Here is a 19536-nt window from a genome sequence, read left to right on the forward strand (position 1 = left end):
GTGGCGACTTCCACACACACCTCTGATTACCCTGCTGAAGCGTGTGCATCACTGTGGTTGGGGCGCTCCTGAATCAGGCCGTCCAGAGCAGAAATTCATCCATTTGAGAGAAGGAGCAATGTTTTCATTTGGTAAAAGCTGAACATCCAAGTTTAATGTCCTCTGGGAATCGTGTCTCTTTGATGAGTAATCTACATTCAGGCCAACCAGCTATGTCAACGCGGGATCTTCAGTGTAAGCTTTCATGTCTGACCCTGTCTTGTAATCCTACTTGTGTCCTGATGTGCTGCTGGTTGTCATTCCAGGCAGGCGAGTGGTGTGAGCCCATCACGTTGCGTCCTCCCAACGAGGCCACATCGTCCACTCCAGTTCAATACTGGCAGCATCATCCTGAGAAACTCATCTTTCAGTCCTGCGACTACGAAGCCTATGTGAGTCCAAACACACTTCAAACTTGTGTGTTCTTATACTGTTAGTGGATGGAATATTTCCAGTTATCTTAAAGGTCATATTCATGTAACCACAGCAACAGAACGCCATCTCTTGAGCAAGCTGAGAGCCAATAAATGTATTCTTACCAAAGCAATGCGAGATGCCATTTCATAGAGATGGTTAAAAGAGAGGAAATGATCCAACTTGAGCACCTCGGAGAGGAGAAAGAAAAATGGCGCTTGGGTCAAAAAGGAGCAAGTGTCCCAAGCGTGAGCGACAGATCTCTCTCATTTCCTTGCATCTGAAGATTGAAAGCATCATTGCGGGGCCATTAGACAGACTGCACAGGCGAGGAGAGGAGGTGGAGAACAAAAGAAGGGGTCTTCCCTCAGGAAAAACGAAGGCATTTATGACAACATCTCTAATGTTTGCCATCTCTTTGCCGAGCACCCATACTGGAACGTAAAATGGAGATGAGTGAAAAAGGATCAAGACACAAACACTGAGGAGAGCACATTGTCTCTGTTAATAAGCCCAAAAGGCTTCATTGTGCTCGAGAGTGATTTGCACTCCTAGTTTCTCAGAGAAGAGACACATTTGATTTGGACACTGTCAAACCTGGCCGCCATGTAACCATTCCAGGGCAAAAGCAACCCACCTGCCAACGTCTTCCATGGCCTATTAGCATCGCTGCGTCTTGTTCTGAACCCGGAGGCGCGACCCTAAATGTTAGCCCTCGGAGAGCTTGTGATTTCACATCAGAAGCTGTAAACATGAACATGAAGACAGGAATCAGGATTTACGGGACATTATGGATTATTTTGACTACGCTGCATCTCAAGTGCAAGGCCACATAGATCGTCTGTCTCCCACAAACACGGATCCTGTCATCCTGTCGGCAAGCAGCTTTTATTAGATATTACATGCAGATGTTCCCAGCTGCGAGGACTTGTGTTAACATCGCTGCAGGATTTAATCACAGCTGACGGACCACATGCATAAACAGGACTATAAATAAGCTCAGACATATATCACTTATTTTCTACCATTGCTGCCGTTACCAGAAGAAATCTGAACAAGGCCTCTGGCTGCGCCGCTCGGGTTCTTGAAGACGGACCCTTCCTGATCCGACCAACATCTGTCAGAGATTAGATTAATACGGTTCTGTTTTTTCATGCTGCCAGAGGAGGGAAGGCAGGATGGTGCGTGAGAGACGTTCCGCTGGTGTCACCACACTTCCTGGATTCAGCATTAAAGCCAGTGTGTTTCTCTCCCACAGTACCTGGGCTCCATGCTGGTGAAGGAGCTGAGAGGAACCGAGTCTACGCAGGATGCTTGTGCCAAAATGAGGGTAAAGCACAACCTAAAACACAGTTTTGTGTTGTTATTTATGCGCTTTCTTGTTCTGTTCTGTGAGAGCTTCTCGACACGAATGTGGGATAGGTATAAAAGGGATTTACTTTTAATATTCTCTCCTGGGTGGCTCAGTGTGCCCCCCACCCCCCCCAAACTCTTTAACTCACTGCTGTTATCCTTCTCCTGCTATCGCGTCTCCTTGTATTTTACTCCAACACCGACTCCCACTCTCTCTCCTGGTCCCTCTGTTCATATCTCACACTCTCGTCCTCAGCTGCTGCAGTGTGAAGAGACATTTTAATATTCATGAGAATCCTATTCCTCTTGTATTTACGGTGACATCAGAGGGTGCCTCGTTATTTTTCTGCAGACCTTCATCCACCTAGTTTTCCAATTAAGTGCAGTAATAATACTAATACTAATAATAGTGGTGCTGCACCTGCCCCCCTGCTCCCTTTCAGCTGGAGCTCTGTCCTTCCTCTTTGGAGGCTTGAATCCCAACTTCAGAGCCGTCAGTTGGGGAGCTGCCACTGAAGCAGGCAGTCAGCTTTTGTCAGCTTTTTCCTTTCTTCCTCTCAAGTTCTACCTGATCCTGACAAGGCTGAACTACCGCAGCAACCTGCTGTGACGGGAGACGGATAACAGCCGGGAGATTCGAGAAAAGAAGCCATGCGTAGAACTGAGGACGGGGACTCGTTTGTCCACAAATAATTTGAATTCATTAAAGTTTTTTGGCAGGTAAAATGGCAGCCTGGAGGGTGATAAAGATATGGCTGTAAATCACACCATTCTCCAAAGTAAACACTTTAAAATACATCTCTGCTGCTGCCGGGTTGTAAAGTGTGAATCTTTGCTTTTTAACGAGACGTCTCCGTTTGTTCTGGTGGAAACAGGCAGAAACAGTCGTGAGGGCTCTGATTAGTTTTAGAATCTTCACCCATTATATATATTCAGATTCAGATTCAGATCCTTTATTGTCCCACATGGGGAAATTTGGTCGACTGGCTCGACGCGCACGTCCCTTTCAAGGCTGTTTTCGGTTAAAGTTAGCATTTTATCAGATGGTGCAAATATGCTAATATGGACATCTCAACTGGTTATAGCTGCTGAGGTTGAACCGTGTCCACAAAGCCCAGTAAAAGTAGTCGATAAGTTGTTTTAAGAGACGCTTAAAGCCCAAATCCAACATTTGTTGTTGTTGTTGAACATTGTTATGAACATATTTGTGAATACTTGACGACTGATGAGGGAACTGGAGAGGTCTCCACTGCGCTGTCATGACAACAAGAGAGCTGTGGGGCATTTTTTATGCTAAGTTTATCTTTGAGCAGGCAAACAAATGTGTTTTGGTGTGTTTTTGTGGAATAATGTTCATTAGTAGCTCGTTAGAGTTTAAGTCAGAGCTTATACGGAGCATCAAGGAGGCTACAGGAAGTAGCGCCACTGATCTGACTTTTTCGACCAGTATCAGGAAATAAAACCTCCACTAGAGTTAGCTCAAGTTCAGATGCTAACAAACCCATGTTCCCGAGACGCCTCCCTCCTCTCACGTATGAACGTAAAGCTCAAACTCACGTCCCAGAATTTAATTGAATTAGCCTCGACGGTCAAATCCCCGTTCCGGTGTCCACCAACAATAACCCCGTTGCTATCCGGGACCCACAAAAGCAGATGTTGTAATCGGATCTGACGGAATCAAAAATACTCAGGGGGTGTGGACGCGCTCGCAAGCAGGATTACAGCCCAAACTGAGGAGGAATTACGCCTGAACCTATACATTCTGCACAATTTCAACCTAATTAAACTTTGACAATTAAACCGCGTCTCTCCGGAGGGTCTGGACTCCTAAATGTAAAAGTGGCTTTCCAACTCGGTTGTCTTGAAACTGTATGTAGCATAACAAGTGCATGTGGGATTGGATATCTGCCTGTCAAGCTGTGGAACATTAGCAAAACCTGCAGCTTGGAAACAATATCAGCAGGTTCACACAAGCTAGAAATCAGCTTGGCGTAACATATAGATAAGTAAGCTAACCTGTGGCGAAACTCCTGCTGACATGCATCGGAAAGTGGAATGTTCCTTCTGTAACCAACCGACCAGTTTCAGATATACAGGTTTGTTTTGTCATTACATGGATGGATGAATGAATGAACATCAGGGGGGTCCTATTTTGTCTCTTTAATCCGATGTCAGCAGGCATTCAAAACCGAAAAGTCAGGAAATGAAACTTCAAAGGCCTCAACATAATCAAAGTTGTCCAGAGTCTCATCTCCCTCCTTTCTGTAATCATGCTAAGCTAACGAACTACTTCATTCGTTAATTAACCAGTGTGGTGTAAAAGTCCAGCTGTTGCCCATCACACCCTCCATTTATGGACCCAGGGCTTCGGGAGGGGACACGGCCCCCTCCCTTAACCCCCATCAGGCACAGACGGGACTTGAACCAGACGCAGCACCACTGGTGACTTACAGTCGCATTCTTTCCCACCAGGCCGTCGGAGGTTAGGAGCGAATGTCCTCATGGGACTTTTGACATTCAAGTTGGACACTCGTTACTCTAAAAGTAGGAAAGTGGATTTGAACCGGCAACCTTCGGAAACGCAGCCGTATGTTGAAACACCTGAGCTAAACACTCAGATGACCTGAGAGACTCTGACACCAGTTTTCTTCACAAGACTTCGGCTCCAGAAGATATCAAAGATAATTCAAATTAAGCTCACTTCCGGTCATTACGTACCGAAGCGCAACGGGTTCGTTTTTCTCCCCGTCTCGCGAGACTTGTTAATGAATCCATTCGCTTCCCGCCAGAGAGGCGTTAGCATCACGTGACCGCCCGATCACGAACGTAAACATGGGCGAATGCTCACGTCCCAATGCAATGAATGAGTGTTAAGGTAAAGTTAAAGCTGTAATTAAATGTGAGATTTATACTTATAATGCCTCCCAAATCATTGTTGCCTCTCTTTGCCTTTTTTTTCCTCTGTTTTTTATGCGCATTCCAAGAAGTCGACAGAACAGATGAAGAAGGTGCCAACCATCGTTCTCTCCGTGTCCTACAAAGGAGTCAAGTTTATCGACGCCACAAATAAGGTAGCTCACACTCCCAAAATTTAAGTGCCCTCATGGGGGGGTGGTTTTCTCGCAACAGCCTGACTGATATGAAATTACGTAACAATCACACGAGGGAGGAACCAATAATGACCAGGAAATTAATCAGATGGGAGCGATCGATAGTTTATTAACAGACCGAATTTCACACGTTTTATCATCACCACCTTCCTTAAATGGACAACTGCTAAGAAGCAACATGGGAGATCTCATGGGAGATCTCTCACATTGTTGTTACACATCAAAATAAGAGCTGAAGGTTAAATACATGCTGAAGTTTGTGGTTAGACATGGCGGACAGGGAGCAGCTGCATAGACTAAAATGAGAGCGCATGTGTCATGCCGGCCGTGCAAATATAAAATAAAAAGAAGAGCCTCTGATGCGCCAACAGACCTCATACACTCTCTAATCCACCTTCGATGGGTAAAAATGGGTCACACCTCATTATGAAGTGCTTAATTATATAAGAATCTACAAAATTGTGCACAGAATAATGAGAAGGTGATCTAGTGACCAGCTGGTGACACTATAAAACCAGAATTAAGATGCAATTAAGAAATAGACCTCATTAGAAAACTAAAGGGATGGCGTCGGAATGGAAGTTAGCCGCTAGTTAAGTTGTATGTTGTAATCCACAAAACTTTGAGCTATAATAGTCCTGTCTTGAGGCAAATGTAATTCAATTAAGTTGTATTTAGCATACCCAGCAGACCTAATTTCTATCCTCTCTGTATTATCCTGCTCCGAGCGCTGCCTCGGCGTGTCCCTGATATTTAGCCGTCAGCTGGTTTGCAAAATCTACTTCTCGCTTTTTCCGTCTCTGCTGTAACTTCAAAGGGGAGAATTAATCGAAAAAGACTAAAAAGGGAATTCATAAAGGGAAGAAGCTTTACCGTACCTGTGTTCAGGTCCCATGGGCGACTTCCGAACGTGGTTTCCTGCTTAACTGAGCTCAATGTAAAATAAAAGCTGGAGAGAATAGATTTCTCACTGGCCTACATAAAAATGAAGATAATTGACCCAACATGAATTTGACAAAGGAAAAAACAAAACTGCAGCGCTTGTGGCTTTTGGGGCGTTTAGAATGAGATGAATAATAAATTCTATGTGTTTGGTAGAGATTTCAACGGCCTCTTCTGTCTCTGCAGAACATCATAGCAGAACACGAGATCCGAAACATCTCTTGTGCAGCTCAGGATCCAGAGGATCTCTCCACATTTGCCTATATCACCAAAGATCTCAAGTCCAGTCACCATTACTGCCACGTCTTCACTGCTTTTGATGTGGTCAGTACTGAAACTACAGGCTCCCGGGTGTGAATAACCCCTCTGTAATCACGTTTTCACGCCTCTTTCTACCCCTTAACCAGAACCTGGCGTACGAAATCATCCTGACGCTTGGCCAGGCCTTCGAGGTGGCCTACCAGCTGGCTCTCCAGGCCAGGAAGAGCGGCCACGGTTCTTCAACACTGCCGGAGAGCTTTGACAGCAAGCCCAGCAAACCTGTCCCCAAACCTCGTGTCAACATCCGCAAATCCGTAAGTCCCGCCACCATCCTATTGTTAGAAGGGAAACTCCATCTGCTATTATTTTCCATTGCTGTAAAGTTAAATTTCTAAAATTACGATGGATTCTCACGTCTGTCACCAACTCTTGGAACTCCGACTGTGACATATCTGCTGTGATCCTGTCGACGGTCCCCTGTTTACATTGGAATCTTTCCACAACTTAGATCTCTCTGCTCCGATTGGGCCCCGTCTTTCATCCCCGCTCTACCTCGGTGTTGACTAGTCTCAGCTCGGTGTAGTGGGATAATCCCGGAGTACTTAGTGGATGTGTGTCTTGGCCCAGCAACAGTGTGGCAGAGGTGTAGGTGGATATTTGTACATCTTGTTGTCCCCGCAGTCTCTTATGCACCGCGCTGATTGATGAGGCCTGTTTGTGCAGAGCTCTGGGGAGGCTCGCTTGGCGCGCTCCTCTCCACGTGTGCACGTATGTGTGTAAGGAGATAAAGAATCATGTGGAAGGCCATGTGGAGAATTATTTTCCAGACTTTTCAGTCCATAAATTCATCAGACATGCCAGAGCAGACACAGATTGTAGATATTTATGCAGTACAATTGGGCCTTGCTAACCAGCTAATTTAAAGTGTAATGAGATGAAAACTGCAAGCTTGCTAATGACTCGGCTTAATGCTGTTTTAACAAAGTATCTTTACTGCCCTTTCATTGTAAATCAGTAAAACCAAAAATAGATAATGTTGCCTTAAAACTGTGAACGCTTGCAGAACAGGAAGTTCAACTCGTCATAGTGCCGCCTACTGGCAGCAAGCAGAATACAGTCGGCGATATTCTGCCCCAGCTTTGTGACCCACATTGTGTTCTTCTTAGCAACAAAGTCTAAACTGTCTGCACACTCCACAAACTTACCTCACCTCAACAAGGCCGTGTCTAGAGTTACAATGGTTGCTATGTCCACTTGTGGAAGAGAGGGTGCTGGAGGAGAATCTGACTCCCGTGGAATGGGCTCGCCATCTAAAGTTAGAGTGAGAGGTGAAACTGTGAGGAAAGACGGTAAGAGTATGTCATATTTTTAAAAACCAACACGTGCAGCATTTGTGTCTTTACCCTCCTCACGTAGCTCGTGTGTGGTCCTGCGGAGATGATGGACGATGGCATGTGTACACACAATCTGCTGACTCCGCCACAGCCAGATTAACCGTTAACCGCCTTCTCCTCGCTCCGTTTGTGTGTTTGGTTAATGGCTTGTGGTGAGCAGCGGGGCAAAGATACCGCAGGATTCACTTAATATTCTTGCCACCTGCCATGAATGCTCTCCATTCTGCAGTGCCTTTCCAGCCCCTAGAGTTACAAACGATGTGGCTCCATTCCCGTTTCTCTCATTTTCAGCTGTCACAGTGATGGATTCATTGTGCTCGGCGCACCTTTGTCCTGCGGGAGCTTCTTATTGTCATCACTGTGTTGTTTTTAAGCCTAGTTTGACTCATTATGACATCTGCCCCTGTAGGACATCATGTCCCCCACCAGCCGCTGGTCACTGGGCCACATTTACACCCCTCACAGGCCTCCTCTACACCCTTCTCTTCCTCCCACTCGACTCTTCCAGCTACCTCACAAAGCTCAGGCGCAGGTCTTTCACCCTTTCCCTTCACTTGTCCCTCACTTTTTCTTTACGTTGAGGAGAACTCACCACCTCTAAGCTCCTTTAACCAACTGTGTTCTGGTTGCAGTGTGTCTGTCTGAGAAGTTCCAAACTGGTTCTTCTCTCAGCATGATGGTTTGCCGTTGTTGCTGTGAGACTGGAACTGTGTTTGACCTTAATCCTGTAACCCCGTAACAGGATCAGAAGTTGTCGCTGTGGTCGAGGATGAAAAAGTGGATTAATACTACGGTTTCTGTACTGTTGCCATGGAAGCATGTTGAGGGAAGATAAGAGAAGCAGGGCAAATGTGTTCACTGCAGAAACAGAAGTCTGCATTCAGAAATGCATCGATCCAAAGTAAAGTATTCACTCTGAGCCTCTGTTCTGCTTCTGCAGCTCTCCCAAAACCTCCACATCCTCCATCTCGTTGATTCCACCATCCGGCCGACTTTATAAGCATAAAAACTGCTCCTCCACTGTGCAAAACGTTGCTTCCTCCCTCAACAGTAACATGGATTCAAACATGTCATATTAAATCAACCTCTTTCTAACCCTCTTCCATCTCCATCGGTCAGATGGAGCAACCGTCCATGGACCAGAAGGGCCACGCCAACGTGCCGTGGATTGTGGAGCCGGGTCAGGAGGCAAAGAGAGGAGTCAACACCAAGTACGAGACCACTATTTTCTAACATAGACCCGCCATGTCCACTCCTGTGTGTGTGTGCCTTTCAGAGGTTGCCCTTTACCGGGGCCCCGCCCCGGAGCTGGGCACAAGCGACGCACGCGGCCGCGTCACCTCACCGGCTGAAAAAACAAAACATCCCGCCCCGCCCCAGTTAGTTGAGCCTGACCACTGCATGATGACGTTTGGCGCTGCACTCTCAGCTTTCGTTTCTGCTCCCCCGTCGGGCCCCCCCCCCCACCACCCTGCCTGCGAGGCTGGCGCATGTCTTTCGAACCCGAGGCTACAGCGCACTCCTGCCTCCACTTGTAGGGGAAAACGGCCCGTTTCCATCAGCGAGCAGCCAGCAGATCCGTTGTTCTGCTTTTAGTTGCGAGTTTTCTTTTCTTCCTGTTGACGGGTGCGACCCTTTAGCTTCGTCTCTCTCCTTTTTTCTCCTGCCTGCCTCCATCCCTCGCTTTTCTCAGCCCCTTTTGAGACCAGCTTTCTGCTCAACTCTGACAGTGTTTTAACTGTCCCGGAGTCCAGACTGGGTGCTGAAAATGAGGGATGTTGTCAAAAAGTCTGGGTGTTTTTAAACGAATCAGGAGAGGTGATGTAGCACAGACTCACAAGAATGTATTTTAACTTGATTTTTAATCAGAACTCTGATCTGATCTGTGACAGGATGTAGGTAGTCGGTTTGGTTTAGGTTTCTTTAAAGCACAGAACTATTCCCCGGTCCTAATCCGACTTTATTTGGGGGAAAAACAAACAGATTTAGCATGTGGCTTGTGGATGCATGGTGGCCAGTTTGGATTTGCTGAGCAGGGGGGCCGGTGGAGAGGCGGGGTGTGAGGGCTCTCTGGATAAGTGATGTCATCTCATTTGCAGGGCAATGGCGGACGCTCATGTCTATTACTGTGGAATGCAAAGAATGTAGCCAGCCCTAAATACGGACCTTGACACACACACAATGCAAAACGGACAACAAAAAGGACTCGGATGCGACTCCACAGTGTTTACGCTTGACTCCAAAACTTAAACCGCAGCACTACCACACATAGTTACACAAACGGGACTGCACCTGACCGACCAGTCTGCTCTGAATGTACACTTATTTGACAGCAGCCTCAACTTTCCTGCAACCGGGAAATGCAACCTGTGAACTTTGGGGCCCTCTATCGGATAATGGGCTCAGAAAAGGCACCGCCGGGCACGGTTTTGGGTATTGGCGCGAGTTTTAGGACGTCTGGCTGGCTCTTTTTGGTTTGTTTTCTTTTAGTCTGAAAATAATAGAGATATATGCACAAGTGTGTAAATGTGATTGGACTGAGATCAAAGCGATGTCTCATAAGATGAACAAAGCATCTGCCGTTTAAAAAAGAAATAAAGTATTCTACTCATCTTGCCCGACATTTTAATGTTTAATATGAGAGTGTTATATTACCATGATATGATTATTCTTGTGCAATTCTTGTCTACTGTTGTCTTAATGTCACATTATTTTTCTATACGAGAGCGATGTTGGGCTTAAATGAGTGCCATCTTTAAAAAAAAAAAAAAACTCATTCTTTTACAGAGCGAATGTTTCTGGTGGCTAGGTTAGCTCGTCAGGTCACATCCATCTCTCACGGGGCTGTACTCTTATCTAGCAGGTGTGCTATTTTAAAGGCAGTATTACTGTATTATTTGGATGAGACGTTTATCCAGTTATAAAATGTATATAGATATTTTGCCAACTCATTGTTCATACATGTAAAAGAATAAAGAATTTGCAGTACATGGCACTGGAAACAAGGTACCAAAATAAAGGCTGGACAAGTATGGAAGATTGTATCTTGAGTGAAAACTGAAAGGGTTTATTTGGTGACATCACTGCTGACCAACTTATGTAAATAGGCTTGGGCTTCCAGCACACTGATTTTTTTTGTAATTTTTGCCATTATTTATATCCTTGTAAAGCACATGGAATAAAATGACTTGTAAAACCATTATTTATCCTTGGAATAAAAGCTGTCACTGTTTATTTCCTCAAGAGATTCTGCAGATATTTTAAATGGTTCCACTTTCTCTCTGGGACACATTGACCGATAACTGCAAAATCCGCTACCCTCTCAAAGCTCAACGCGAAGCTTTGGTCAGCATTTACCTCCAAAAACCTCAAGTTCAGTTCGGTACAGGCTTACCTTGGCTGCACTGTGACCTTTGCCCTGGACATTCCAGGTCCAAGCAAGACCTCTGGACAGCACCTCAACACGGAGCCGGACACAGATGCGTCGTCCTCCTGGAGAATGTACAAAATGTTCATGTTACTAATGATCGGAGTAAACTGGCTGAACCAAACAGAGGTTAAATTACTGCCTTAGACATCTAGTGGATTTCAGTTAACATACATTGAGATGCTTAATATGAATTAATAAGCGTCTAGACTTAATCGAACAAGCATCAATAGGGTAAGTGCAACACAACAGAGCAGTTAATGACGGCAGCGGGGGGCAGAGGTCAGCCACCTTCAAATCAGCTCCATCCAGAGCCTCCGTTGTCCTCCAGACAATCCAGCGGACACACCGATCCTGGTACTCCAGGTCAGGTTTCCATGGTGACCACACCTCCACACGCTTGGCCCCAAGAGCCTGCGTGTAATGTTGGGGGGGAAAAAAGCACCAATGTAGGCGACACTGGCTCGATAAACACAACCAGACCTAACCGATGCGTTCCTAATCGCAGATTAAACCCCCCTTTTAATAAAGCCGTTCAGCTCCGGTGACTTCCAAAGGTTCTGCAGTGGAACTGTGGCATCGCTTCTTTCCAGCCAATTCAATACTATCCGTGGTCCCATGCAGCCTTGTAAATAAATAAATAGAAGCAAGGATGAATGTCTGTAGTCCAGCATCTATCACACCACAGCGGCCTGACATTTAGAATGGGTCCCTGAAAGGAAACAAGCCATAAACTGCTCATGTCTTCAATGGACAATTGGCTGCAAATAGAAATGAGCATGGCGCTGTTATCTGACAAACCAACGATGTGGAGCCACAATTTATTCTCTGCCAATGCGAAACTGGACGCATTCTGTTCAGAAAATATCATTTGCAAAGAGCAGACCCCTGCAGAATGAGTGTGGGAGGAAAGTCCAGATATTACTTTACCAAAAAGGACAGAAGAATGAAGCTAGGTTTTGTTGCTAGCAGCGTTGAAGGCAGGAAAAAACAAGGGACAAGGTGAAGCAGGGACTTTTTCTTCTTTTTTTTTTTTTATGCATGGCAGCGTTACAGTTTTCTAACTGCACCCTTGTTTCTGTTGTCCAGAGTGAAGGAAGAGGAAGAGTACACACTTTACTTCCAGTCTGTGTCAGACTGGGAGAGGGCCAAACTTCCAGATGGTGTGTACTGCCCACAGCTACTGGCTAAATGAGATAGCAATGTAAAAACTGCTCATGTAACAATCACAATTATATCTGGCATTTATTCAATAAGGGCGGATTAGATGGGTCCAGATCCTCCGTGTTTATCCTGCTGAAATGCACATTTATATTCCTCTGTTGCACGGCCAAGAAACGGAGGCAGGAGGATCTGCAGAGGAACTATTTTACACGGAGACAATTTGCTGCATTTGGTAAAAACCTCTCTTTGCACCTAGCGATGAAGCATCATCATAATTTCCTTAAAAGAGAGGGAGAGTCAACAAGCACTGCTGCTGCAGAGGACTCGAACCAAAAGGAAGGTGCGTATACATGCTGCTGCCTGGCACCGTTCTACCTGGGAAATGTGTGCTGGCCCGATAATAAAGGCTTCTTTTTAGAGATCTCTGGCAGACATTATCGCTGCAGGTTACAAAGAAAGAAAAGAAACACCCTTAACTACACAACGCTGCACTGAAGCACACATCAGCTGCCACCTTGGCTTTCAGGGACTGGACCAGATTGGGGAGGGGGGGGGGGGCATATTTCATGCATATATCAATATGATCCTTCACACACATGCAGGATGTCTCCCATCATCTGCACGAGTATTTCTCTAAAACAAAAGGGCATCGCAGGATTTAAGGGCTGGAGTGGACACAAGCTGAGCGAACGTGCAGATTTCTGGAGTCAAATTGAAACCTGCTGCTGTTCTTGAGCCCACACAGAAGCAGGCAGGGGACCGGCGTGGAGGTTAAGTGAGATCTGACGGAGCAGCGAAAGCCTCAGAGCGAGTGTTTTACATAACCGCGGTATTTTGAGCGGCTGACTGCCGAAGCGTCTCTCGTAAACGAGGCGACGTTGACTCGCGTCGGAGAGCCGCGCGCTGATCCACCCTGCGGGAGACGCAGACTACAACTGGCGTGACGGCGTCTCGCCACCGTCTTTGACGTCCACTCCCACAACACCTGAAGCCGAGGCGGAGCGCTCGGGGTAATCCGCCGCTCTCGTCCCAGCAGTCAACCAACATGGCAGCTGCTTATGTCATATACTTCAAATAGATAGAGCGAGGAGAAAGTCTTCCCGTCTCTCCAGTGGAGGATCAAGTTTACTGGACTTTCAAAGACGCTACATGACAACTTGGATTAAAGTTAGATTGGAGGCTGTTGTATGGATTTATTTGCTTGTTATTTATTATTATTTAATTCTACGAAGTCCCTATTTATAGTTTGGAATGGATATTGGGGAGCAGGAAATTTTCCTCTCCTTGGTCTCAGATTTCCCTGTGAATTATGTCTTGCACACGTCAGACATGTTCTACAAAAATGTTTTGAATAAGAATGAAATCCATAGGTTGTATAATGCTGCTGTATCTGTCCTACCGTCCCTCCTGTTGAGACATGTGTTACACCATGGCTCAATATAGCAGCCCATTTGTACAGATTTTCTGGTAGGATAGATTTTCCTGCTGGTCATACATAGATTCTTCTTTTAAGGTTGCTCATTTTTCTTTGATGAACCGTCTACAAACAAAAATGCTCCAGTTTTTAAAAGGTTGATCTAAATCACTTCTACTTTTTGCAGTTTGTTCAGCTAATTCTTGGCAGTCATGTGGTTCTCCGTCATCTGTTTTGTGCCTTTTCTATGGCTACATCTCAACTTACTTTGTTCCATCTATATGTCTCTCAACTTACTTTGTTCCATCTATATGTCTCTCAACTTACTTTGTTCCATCTATGTCTCTCAACTTACTTTGTTCCATCTATGTCTCTCAACTTACTTTGTTCCATCTATATGTCTCTCAACTTACTTTGTTCCATCTATATGTCTCTCAACTTACTTTGTTCCATCTATGTCTCTCAACTTACTTTGTTCCATCTATATGTCTCTCAACTTACTTTGTTCCATCTATATGTCTCTCAACTTACTTTGTTCCATCTATATGTCTCTCAACTTACTTTGTTCCATCTATATGTCTCTCAACTTACTTTGTTCCATCTATATGTCTCTCAACTTACTTTGTTCCATCTATATGTCTCTCAACTTACTTTGTTCCATCTATATGTCTCTCAACTTACTTTGTTCCATCTATATGTCTCTCAACTTACTTTCTCAATTTCCAGGTTTGTCTGCAACTCCAGAATATCTGTAGTGCAGAGTTTGCCTGAAAGATTCAACTTTCTTCTCCACCTTTCCTGACTTATTTTCCCCGAACATTCTGCATCTCCTTCCACAAACTTTTCATCCCCCTCAAGTTCGACATCCTTTTTCTTGAACAGCGGCATGTTGTGCTATGTGGTCTCCCAGAAAAGTTCTCTGGTCATAGGGAGGACACTAACACGGCCTTCTACCGTGCACTATCTGCACAGCGGTGTTAGTTTTAAGGGATGAAACCCGTCCTTTGTCCCCTGATCACCAGTACTTCGTTTTCTTATGAGGCAAAATAATAAACACAGGACTAGCAGAGTTCTCCTATCAACTCTTTCAATGGCTTAGTCCTCCATTCACACACAAACACAATTTCCTATTTTCTTAACTTAATTACGGCTAAGTTATAACCTACTTAATTAATGGCTAAGTTTAACCCACTTAATTATGGCTAAGTTTAACCAGGTCTCACCTCTGAGGCAACAATTTGTTGTGAGTTTAGCTGTCCTTTGAATCCATAATCAGTTATCTGCTTATCGAGATTAGTGAGTTTCTTTGGATTTTGTTCGTGGAGGAATTTCCAGTCCTTACACCGCAATTCATCTCTGAGCCTTTGTTGGCTTTTACTTGTCCCCATTTTTGGAGAATTAGGTTTTAACTTTTAACTCTTCTTTTCTCTCTGTTTGTTGTTATGTTTTTTTTTGTCGTGACTTAATTTCTTCTTCACGTGGCCAGGACTCCCTCGCCCTGCCTTGGTACTGCCCTTAGTACTCTTATTTACCTGCCATTGACTAGTATTCACAGGGTTTGTTTCTCATTGTGTCTTACAGAGGACTTCCGGGTTCCTCTCTCCCAAAACACTAGTGTCTATCGCAATTTTACATTAAGTCCCCGACAATCATCACACACACACACTTTTGAATTCAAGACATGCTCACCACTGTTGCCTTTTCCTCCTGGAATTCCATCAACCGTCAGGGTCCAATCAGTGAGCTGAAGCTCAGTCCCGGAAAGGGTATCTTAGGTGGCTTTGAGGCGGCCTGCTGTGGCCACGGTCTTTCCTGAGGTTCAGCCTCACCCACCGGACCCTTCAGGTGTGTTGGAATCCGGCTCCAAGGACCAAAATGTTAGGTTCAAAGGACCTGAAACATGAGAAAAACAAATGAGGCTAAGACAACAGTTTTGAATTTTACTTGCAAGGAGAATGGAGAGATGTGCTCAGTTACAGATCTCCAACACGTTCTGACGCACACCTCCCGCCATCCTTCTTTTATTGAAATTAGGAGGTCCCTAGTTACAGAATTCAAATGTGTCTAAGGGAGGGGGAAACACAAGATAGCAGGTCCCAAACAAAGCAAAAGACTGTAAATCATAATGGTGAGATTATACATAGGTCTTCACTGATTTGATTAGCTTAGCTCGCACACAGCACATTCTTCTATATCAGACAGATTAAAAGAACACCTCCTGGGTCATTGTCAGGCCCTAACCCTAACCCACCTCCTGGGTCAGGCCCTAACCCTAACCCACCTCCTGGGTCAGGCCCTAACCCTAACCCACCTCCTGGGTCAGGCCCTGCAGGTCTGTCTCCAGTCAATGTCACTTCCCCACAGCAGCTGCATTCCTGCCCTTGACCAGAGAAGTTCGAGTTCACACATCAAGCATCATGAACATTAAGCATTAACAAATAATAGGAAACATTAAGCAATGAGAAACAATATAACGAGAATAAAGAATATAACAAGGCAAAAGCAAATAAGAGATAACTTTAATATAATGGATCTAACACTTGTAAAGGTTTAATCCATCATTAACCCAGCGCAGACAAGATGGCAGAAAACAGGAAAAATAAAAAAGCCCACTGACCCAGGCGGGAGCTTCCCGGGGGCCAAATGGGCCCTCGTGTGTAATCAGCCTGCTGCAGGAGCTCTGCTCCAGATCTGTCCGCCTTCATCCGACCCTTCCTGCAGAAGCAAGGGGCCCGGACCACTGATCGCTGGTAACAGTGACGCTTTGCTCCCTTTAATGAAAGAGCCACAATACAGTTTTACCCCAAACAGTGTGGCTGAATCCAGTTAGATATCAGGATCAGGACAACATGGCATGCATCTGAAAGATCCATACTCAACTGAACACCACCACAGCGTCCAAGACTAACCAAAACATCTCAATTTTAAGAACTTAGAAGGCTTCTTTCTGGACGAGCCGTGCAACAGAGGGCTTCTAAATGAATAATCGAAACAGCTAACACAGCGTGCAGGTTAGTGATGCACGGATGCTGAGCAGGACTTGACAGACACCCGTTCCCAGCACCAAAACAAACACGCAGCCCACCCCCGGATCTAAAGTCTGAAGCGAATAAAAATGTTGAGTCCACCACCCAGGGAGACGTTCAGCTTCATTCAAAACAAGCCGAGTTTAATTCAACTTCACAAATAGCACCGAAAGCTTGTTTGGGACTAAAAATGCATTTTCCCCACCATGAAAGGGTCTCTTCAGGTTCTACAATCACAAGAAAAGAAGGCCCGCGGTTGGAGCAAAAGAGAAAATACAACGATGCTCATATGAGTTGCAAAATATCCCTCCAGAATTAAAGCTTCATGTCATATTTCCAGCCGTCTCACAAAAGCTCCTTACGTGTGGACTTTTAAGCAGTTCTGCTCAGACGCTGTAAATCAGCAGGAATTGAATGGCGCGCCCTCATAATCTGATCAGTTCATCCAGGCCATAATTCACCCCAGATAAAACTGACTGTTACTGCATTGAGCTTTAAGAGGCTTTTAAAAATGATACTTAACTGGAGGTGGCCTGCACGCTCCCTCCCACCACAAATCTTGTTCGCGGGTGCACAACCCGATAAAAACATAAAGCAATGTCTGAAACGGCCCGTGTGTGTGTGTGTGTGTGTGTGTGTGTGTGTGTGTGTGTGTGAGAGAGAGACAGTGTGTGTTGATCTTAAAATCTGCTTGCTGTGAGGGTTTGGAGGATCGCAGCTCTATAAATCTTGAATGCAGCTACAGCGATGGTGTGATTTAAGAAGCGGCAGCAACACAATGGGGATAAATGAGACGACAGGCGGGAGTGTTTTTACACCCACTTTAAAAGCCTGACGTGTGACGTGTGATTACAGCACGGTCGGGCGCCTCCGAGGGACTGTTCCGCCAGCAGAAGCGGTCCCCTGAGTCACCAGAGCGATGACTGAGGTGCCCTTGAGCAAAACACCAATCAACAACGATCTAATGCTGCTGTATCAGTAGGTCGGATGCTGCAATATGAAACAAATGTAAACTTTCTGTGCGGAACATCATAATTCAGTGACCTGGGAGGAACTGGCAGCGCTCACCCAGCCAGACAGATGAAGGAGAGGGCGGCCAACCAGCCCTCTTTCCTGTGGTGAGTCGATCTGGTCTGACTGTGTGAGCAACTGGATGAAACGAGGCACAGGTGACCGGAGCATCTGCTATCGCCGGCCCCGTTCCATTCCAATTTAATCTCATATCCCGACAAGTTTACATCTATATGCTCGTCCCGGTCAGTGTGACGTGGCCCCGACCGCTTCTCCATATCAGACCAAACCAGCTGGGCAGATGGGCTCGGGGGGAAATGGGAAGCTGCCCAACTGGGAACGAGTCCTGGATCTCGTGGCTCCACGGGAGGAAAGCAATAAAGGTGGGGCATCGCTGAGGCAAAGGCTGACAGGAACAGGAAGTAATGCTTCGCCAAGGTCAGGAGGAAGCGCACACACACACACACACACACACACACACACACACACGCTGTCAAGAGCTGAGGGTGCATCACAGGATACTCCCGCATCAAAGACTGGAAAATATCAAAGGCAACTTTATCTTAAAGGGAGCCTGTATAATAGAGTGCAGCTGGATACCAAACTACAGGAGGCTCCTCAGTCTGGAGGACAGGAATTAGCTTTTCTGCTCACAGACTGGGGAGCCTGATGTGAGCCTTTCTGCACCAACATATTTCTTAAATAAGCATTTTCACACACACACAAAAAAAAAAGAATCGACACGCGTGCTTGTTACACAGCCACGAGGCTGAAAAATATCAAGTGGTGAAAAATTAATGAGAGGAAAGAGGGACAGCAGAGCGAGAGAATGAAAACAAAATGAAAGTCTTAGACAGCAGACGCAAAGCCGGAGGGGGGGCTGACGCCTTTGGAAACGGAACCTTTTAAAATCTCCTGGGAGTCCATGTGTGACTGCCGACCTCCCACTGGGACAGTAGAAAGGTTTAAATATCAGGATCATATTAGCCTAGGCTCTCAACAGACACCGCTGCTAAATCCGGCTAATTAGGCTAATAAGTGGCTGAACTCATTGAGTTTTTCGCAGTGCAGATCATTTTCTATTGTTTGACGAGCAGGATCGGCACGTCGTTGTTGAACTAAATCAAGGACGGGTATATCTGGCACAGAGTTGATGAAGAGAGACGTCCAAGGCTCCCCTGGCCGCACACGTTAAAGACGGCTGTAATTACTTCAGCAGCAGACAAAGATTAATTAAGAAGGAATCCGAGGGAAGGGTGCACCTCAGCAGGGGTGCCACCGCTGCGGGACTGCGGTGGAGCGTGTGAGAAAACAAGTCGTGGAACTCAAAGTTATCGCTTCCTCCTAACGAACCCGCATCTGTTTTACAAAGCAAATCCTCAATAAAAATCAGGTAGCCATTAAAAACAAGCTCCGTCTGGTGCAGCTGAGCCCATCAAAAGCAGTCATTCAGGCTAATTATCGGAGCATCGTGCAGGAGCCCCCACAGGCGGGAAGAGGATTCTCTCCAACAGAACTGCACAACGCCAACGTTGCCATGACGCAAACGTCTGCAACCGCCATCAATCTGGCACCTGCCACAAGTCGCTGAGAAACAGCAGCACAAGCAGGGCAACCTCACGTCATCGCCATGACAGCGTAGAAATAGGACGACGAGGCAGCTGGCAGCCACGCTTCAGCACGTGATAACTCCAAGTCTTGCCCCAAACTGAACCAGTTTCCAGTCTGAAGACAAACGGCACCACGTTTGCCGTCACAGGTTGTGGGTCGAATGGTTTTGGCCTAACAAAAAGAGCCCGTGGCCATTCAGGGACAGATTTACTGTAATGGTTCACGTCTGGCCCTGGAGATAAAATAAACAGGTGGCGGGGTCACGACAGGTGTATTTTACCCAGAAAACAGTATCAGGAAAAGGCCAGTCAGGGGGTCTAATTGGCCTGTTTCTGAGGCCAAACGTCTGTGTTCTGCCATCACCTGATTT

At 45.9% G+C, this 19536-nt stretch overlaps 2 protein-coding genes across 21 annotated transcripts in view; one reads left to right on the top strand and one right to left on the bottom strand.

Annotated features, from left to right (window-relative positions):
* anks1b (ankyrin repeat and sterile alpha motif domain containing 1B) overlaps positions 1-10753 on the top strand; it is a 92513-nt gene extending 81760 nt beyond the window's left edge. For 4 of the 7 annotated variants that reach the window (XM_029851573.1, XM_029851575.1, XM_029851577.1 and 1 more), the window contains 7 exons: positions 306-431; positions 1712-1783; positions 4791-4877; positions 6045-6182; positions 6266-6433; positions 8633-8724; positions 9613-10753. In XM_029851573.1, the coding sequence (XP_029707433.1) occupies positions 306-431; positions 1712-1783; positions 4791-4877; positions 6045-6182; positions 6266-6433; positions 8633-8724; positions 9613-9661 (732 nt within the window). In that variant the 3' untranslated portion in view covers positions 9662-10753. Of the gene's footprint in view, positions 1-305; positions 432-1711; positions 1784-2368; positions 2605-4790; positions 4878-6044; positions 6183-6265; positions 6434-8632; positions 8725-9612 lie in introns of those variants that run through there. The other 3 variants (XM_029851574.1, XM_029851576.1, XM_029851578.1) reach the window with 2 other exon arrangements.
* The window catches only part of LOC105417747 (uncharacterized), a 33691-nt gene that overhangs the window by 12356 nt on the left and 1799 nt on the right, over positions 1-19536 (bottom strand). For 6 of the 14 annotated variants that reach the window (XM_029851584.1, XM_029851588.1, XM_029851591.1 and 3 more), the window contains exons 2-5: positions 15208-15411; positions 11232-11354; positions 10908-11005; positions 7325-7429 (exon numbers count right to left, since the gene is read on the bottom strand). In XM_029851584.1, coding sequence (XP_029707444.1) covers positions 7325-7429; positions 10908-11005; positions 11232-11354; positions 15208-15237 — 356 coding nt within the window. In that variant the 5' untranslated portion in view covers positions 15238-15411. Of the gene's footprint in view, positions 1-2043; positions 2066-7324; positions 7430-10907; positions 11006-11231; positions 11355-15207; positions 15412-16135; positions 16290-17612; positions 18012-19536 lie in introns of those variants that run through there. The other 8 variants (XM_029851592.1, XM_029851586.1, XM_029851585.1 and 5 more) reach the window with 4 other exon arrangements.

Source organism: Takifugu rubripes, chromosome 18 (genome assembly GCF_901000725.2).
Source record: "Takifugu rubripes chromosome 18, fTakRub1.2, whole genome shotgun sequence".
Lineage (NCBI taxonomy): Eukaryota > Metazoa > Chordata > Actinopteri > Tetraodontiformes > Tetraodontidae > Takifugu > Takifugu rubripes.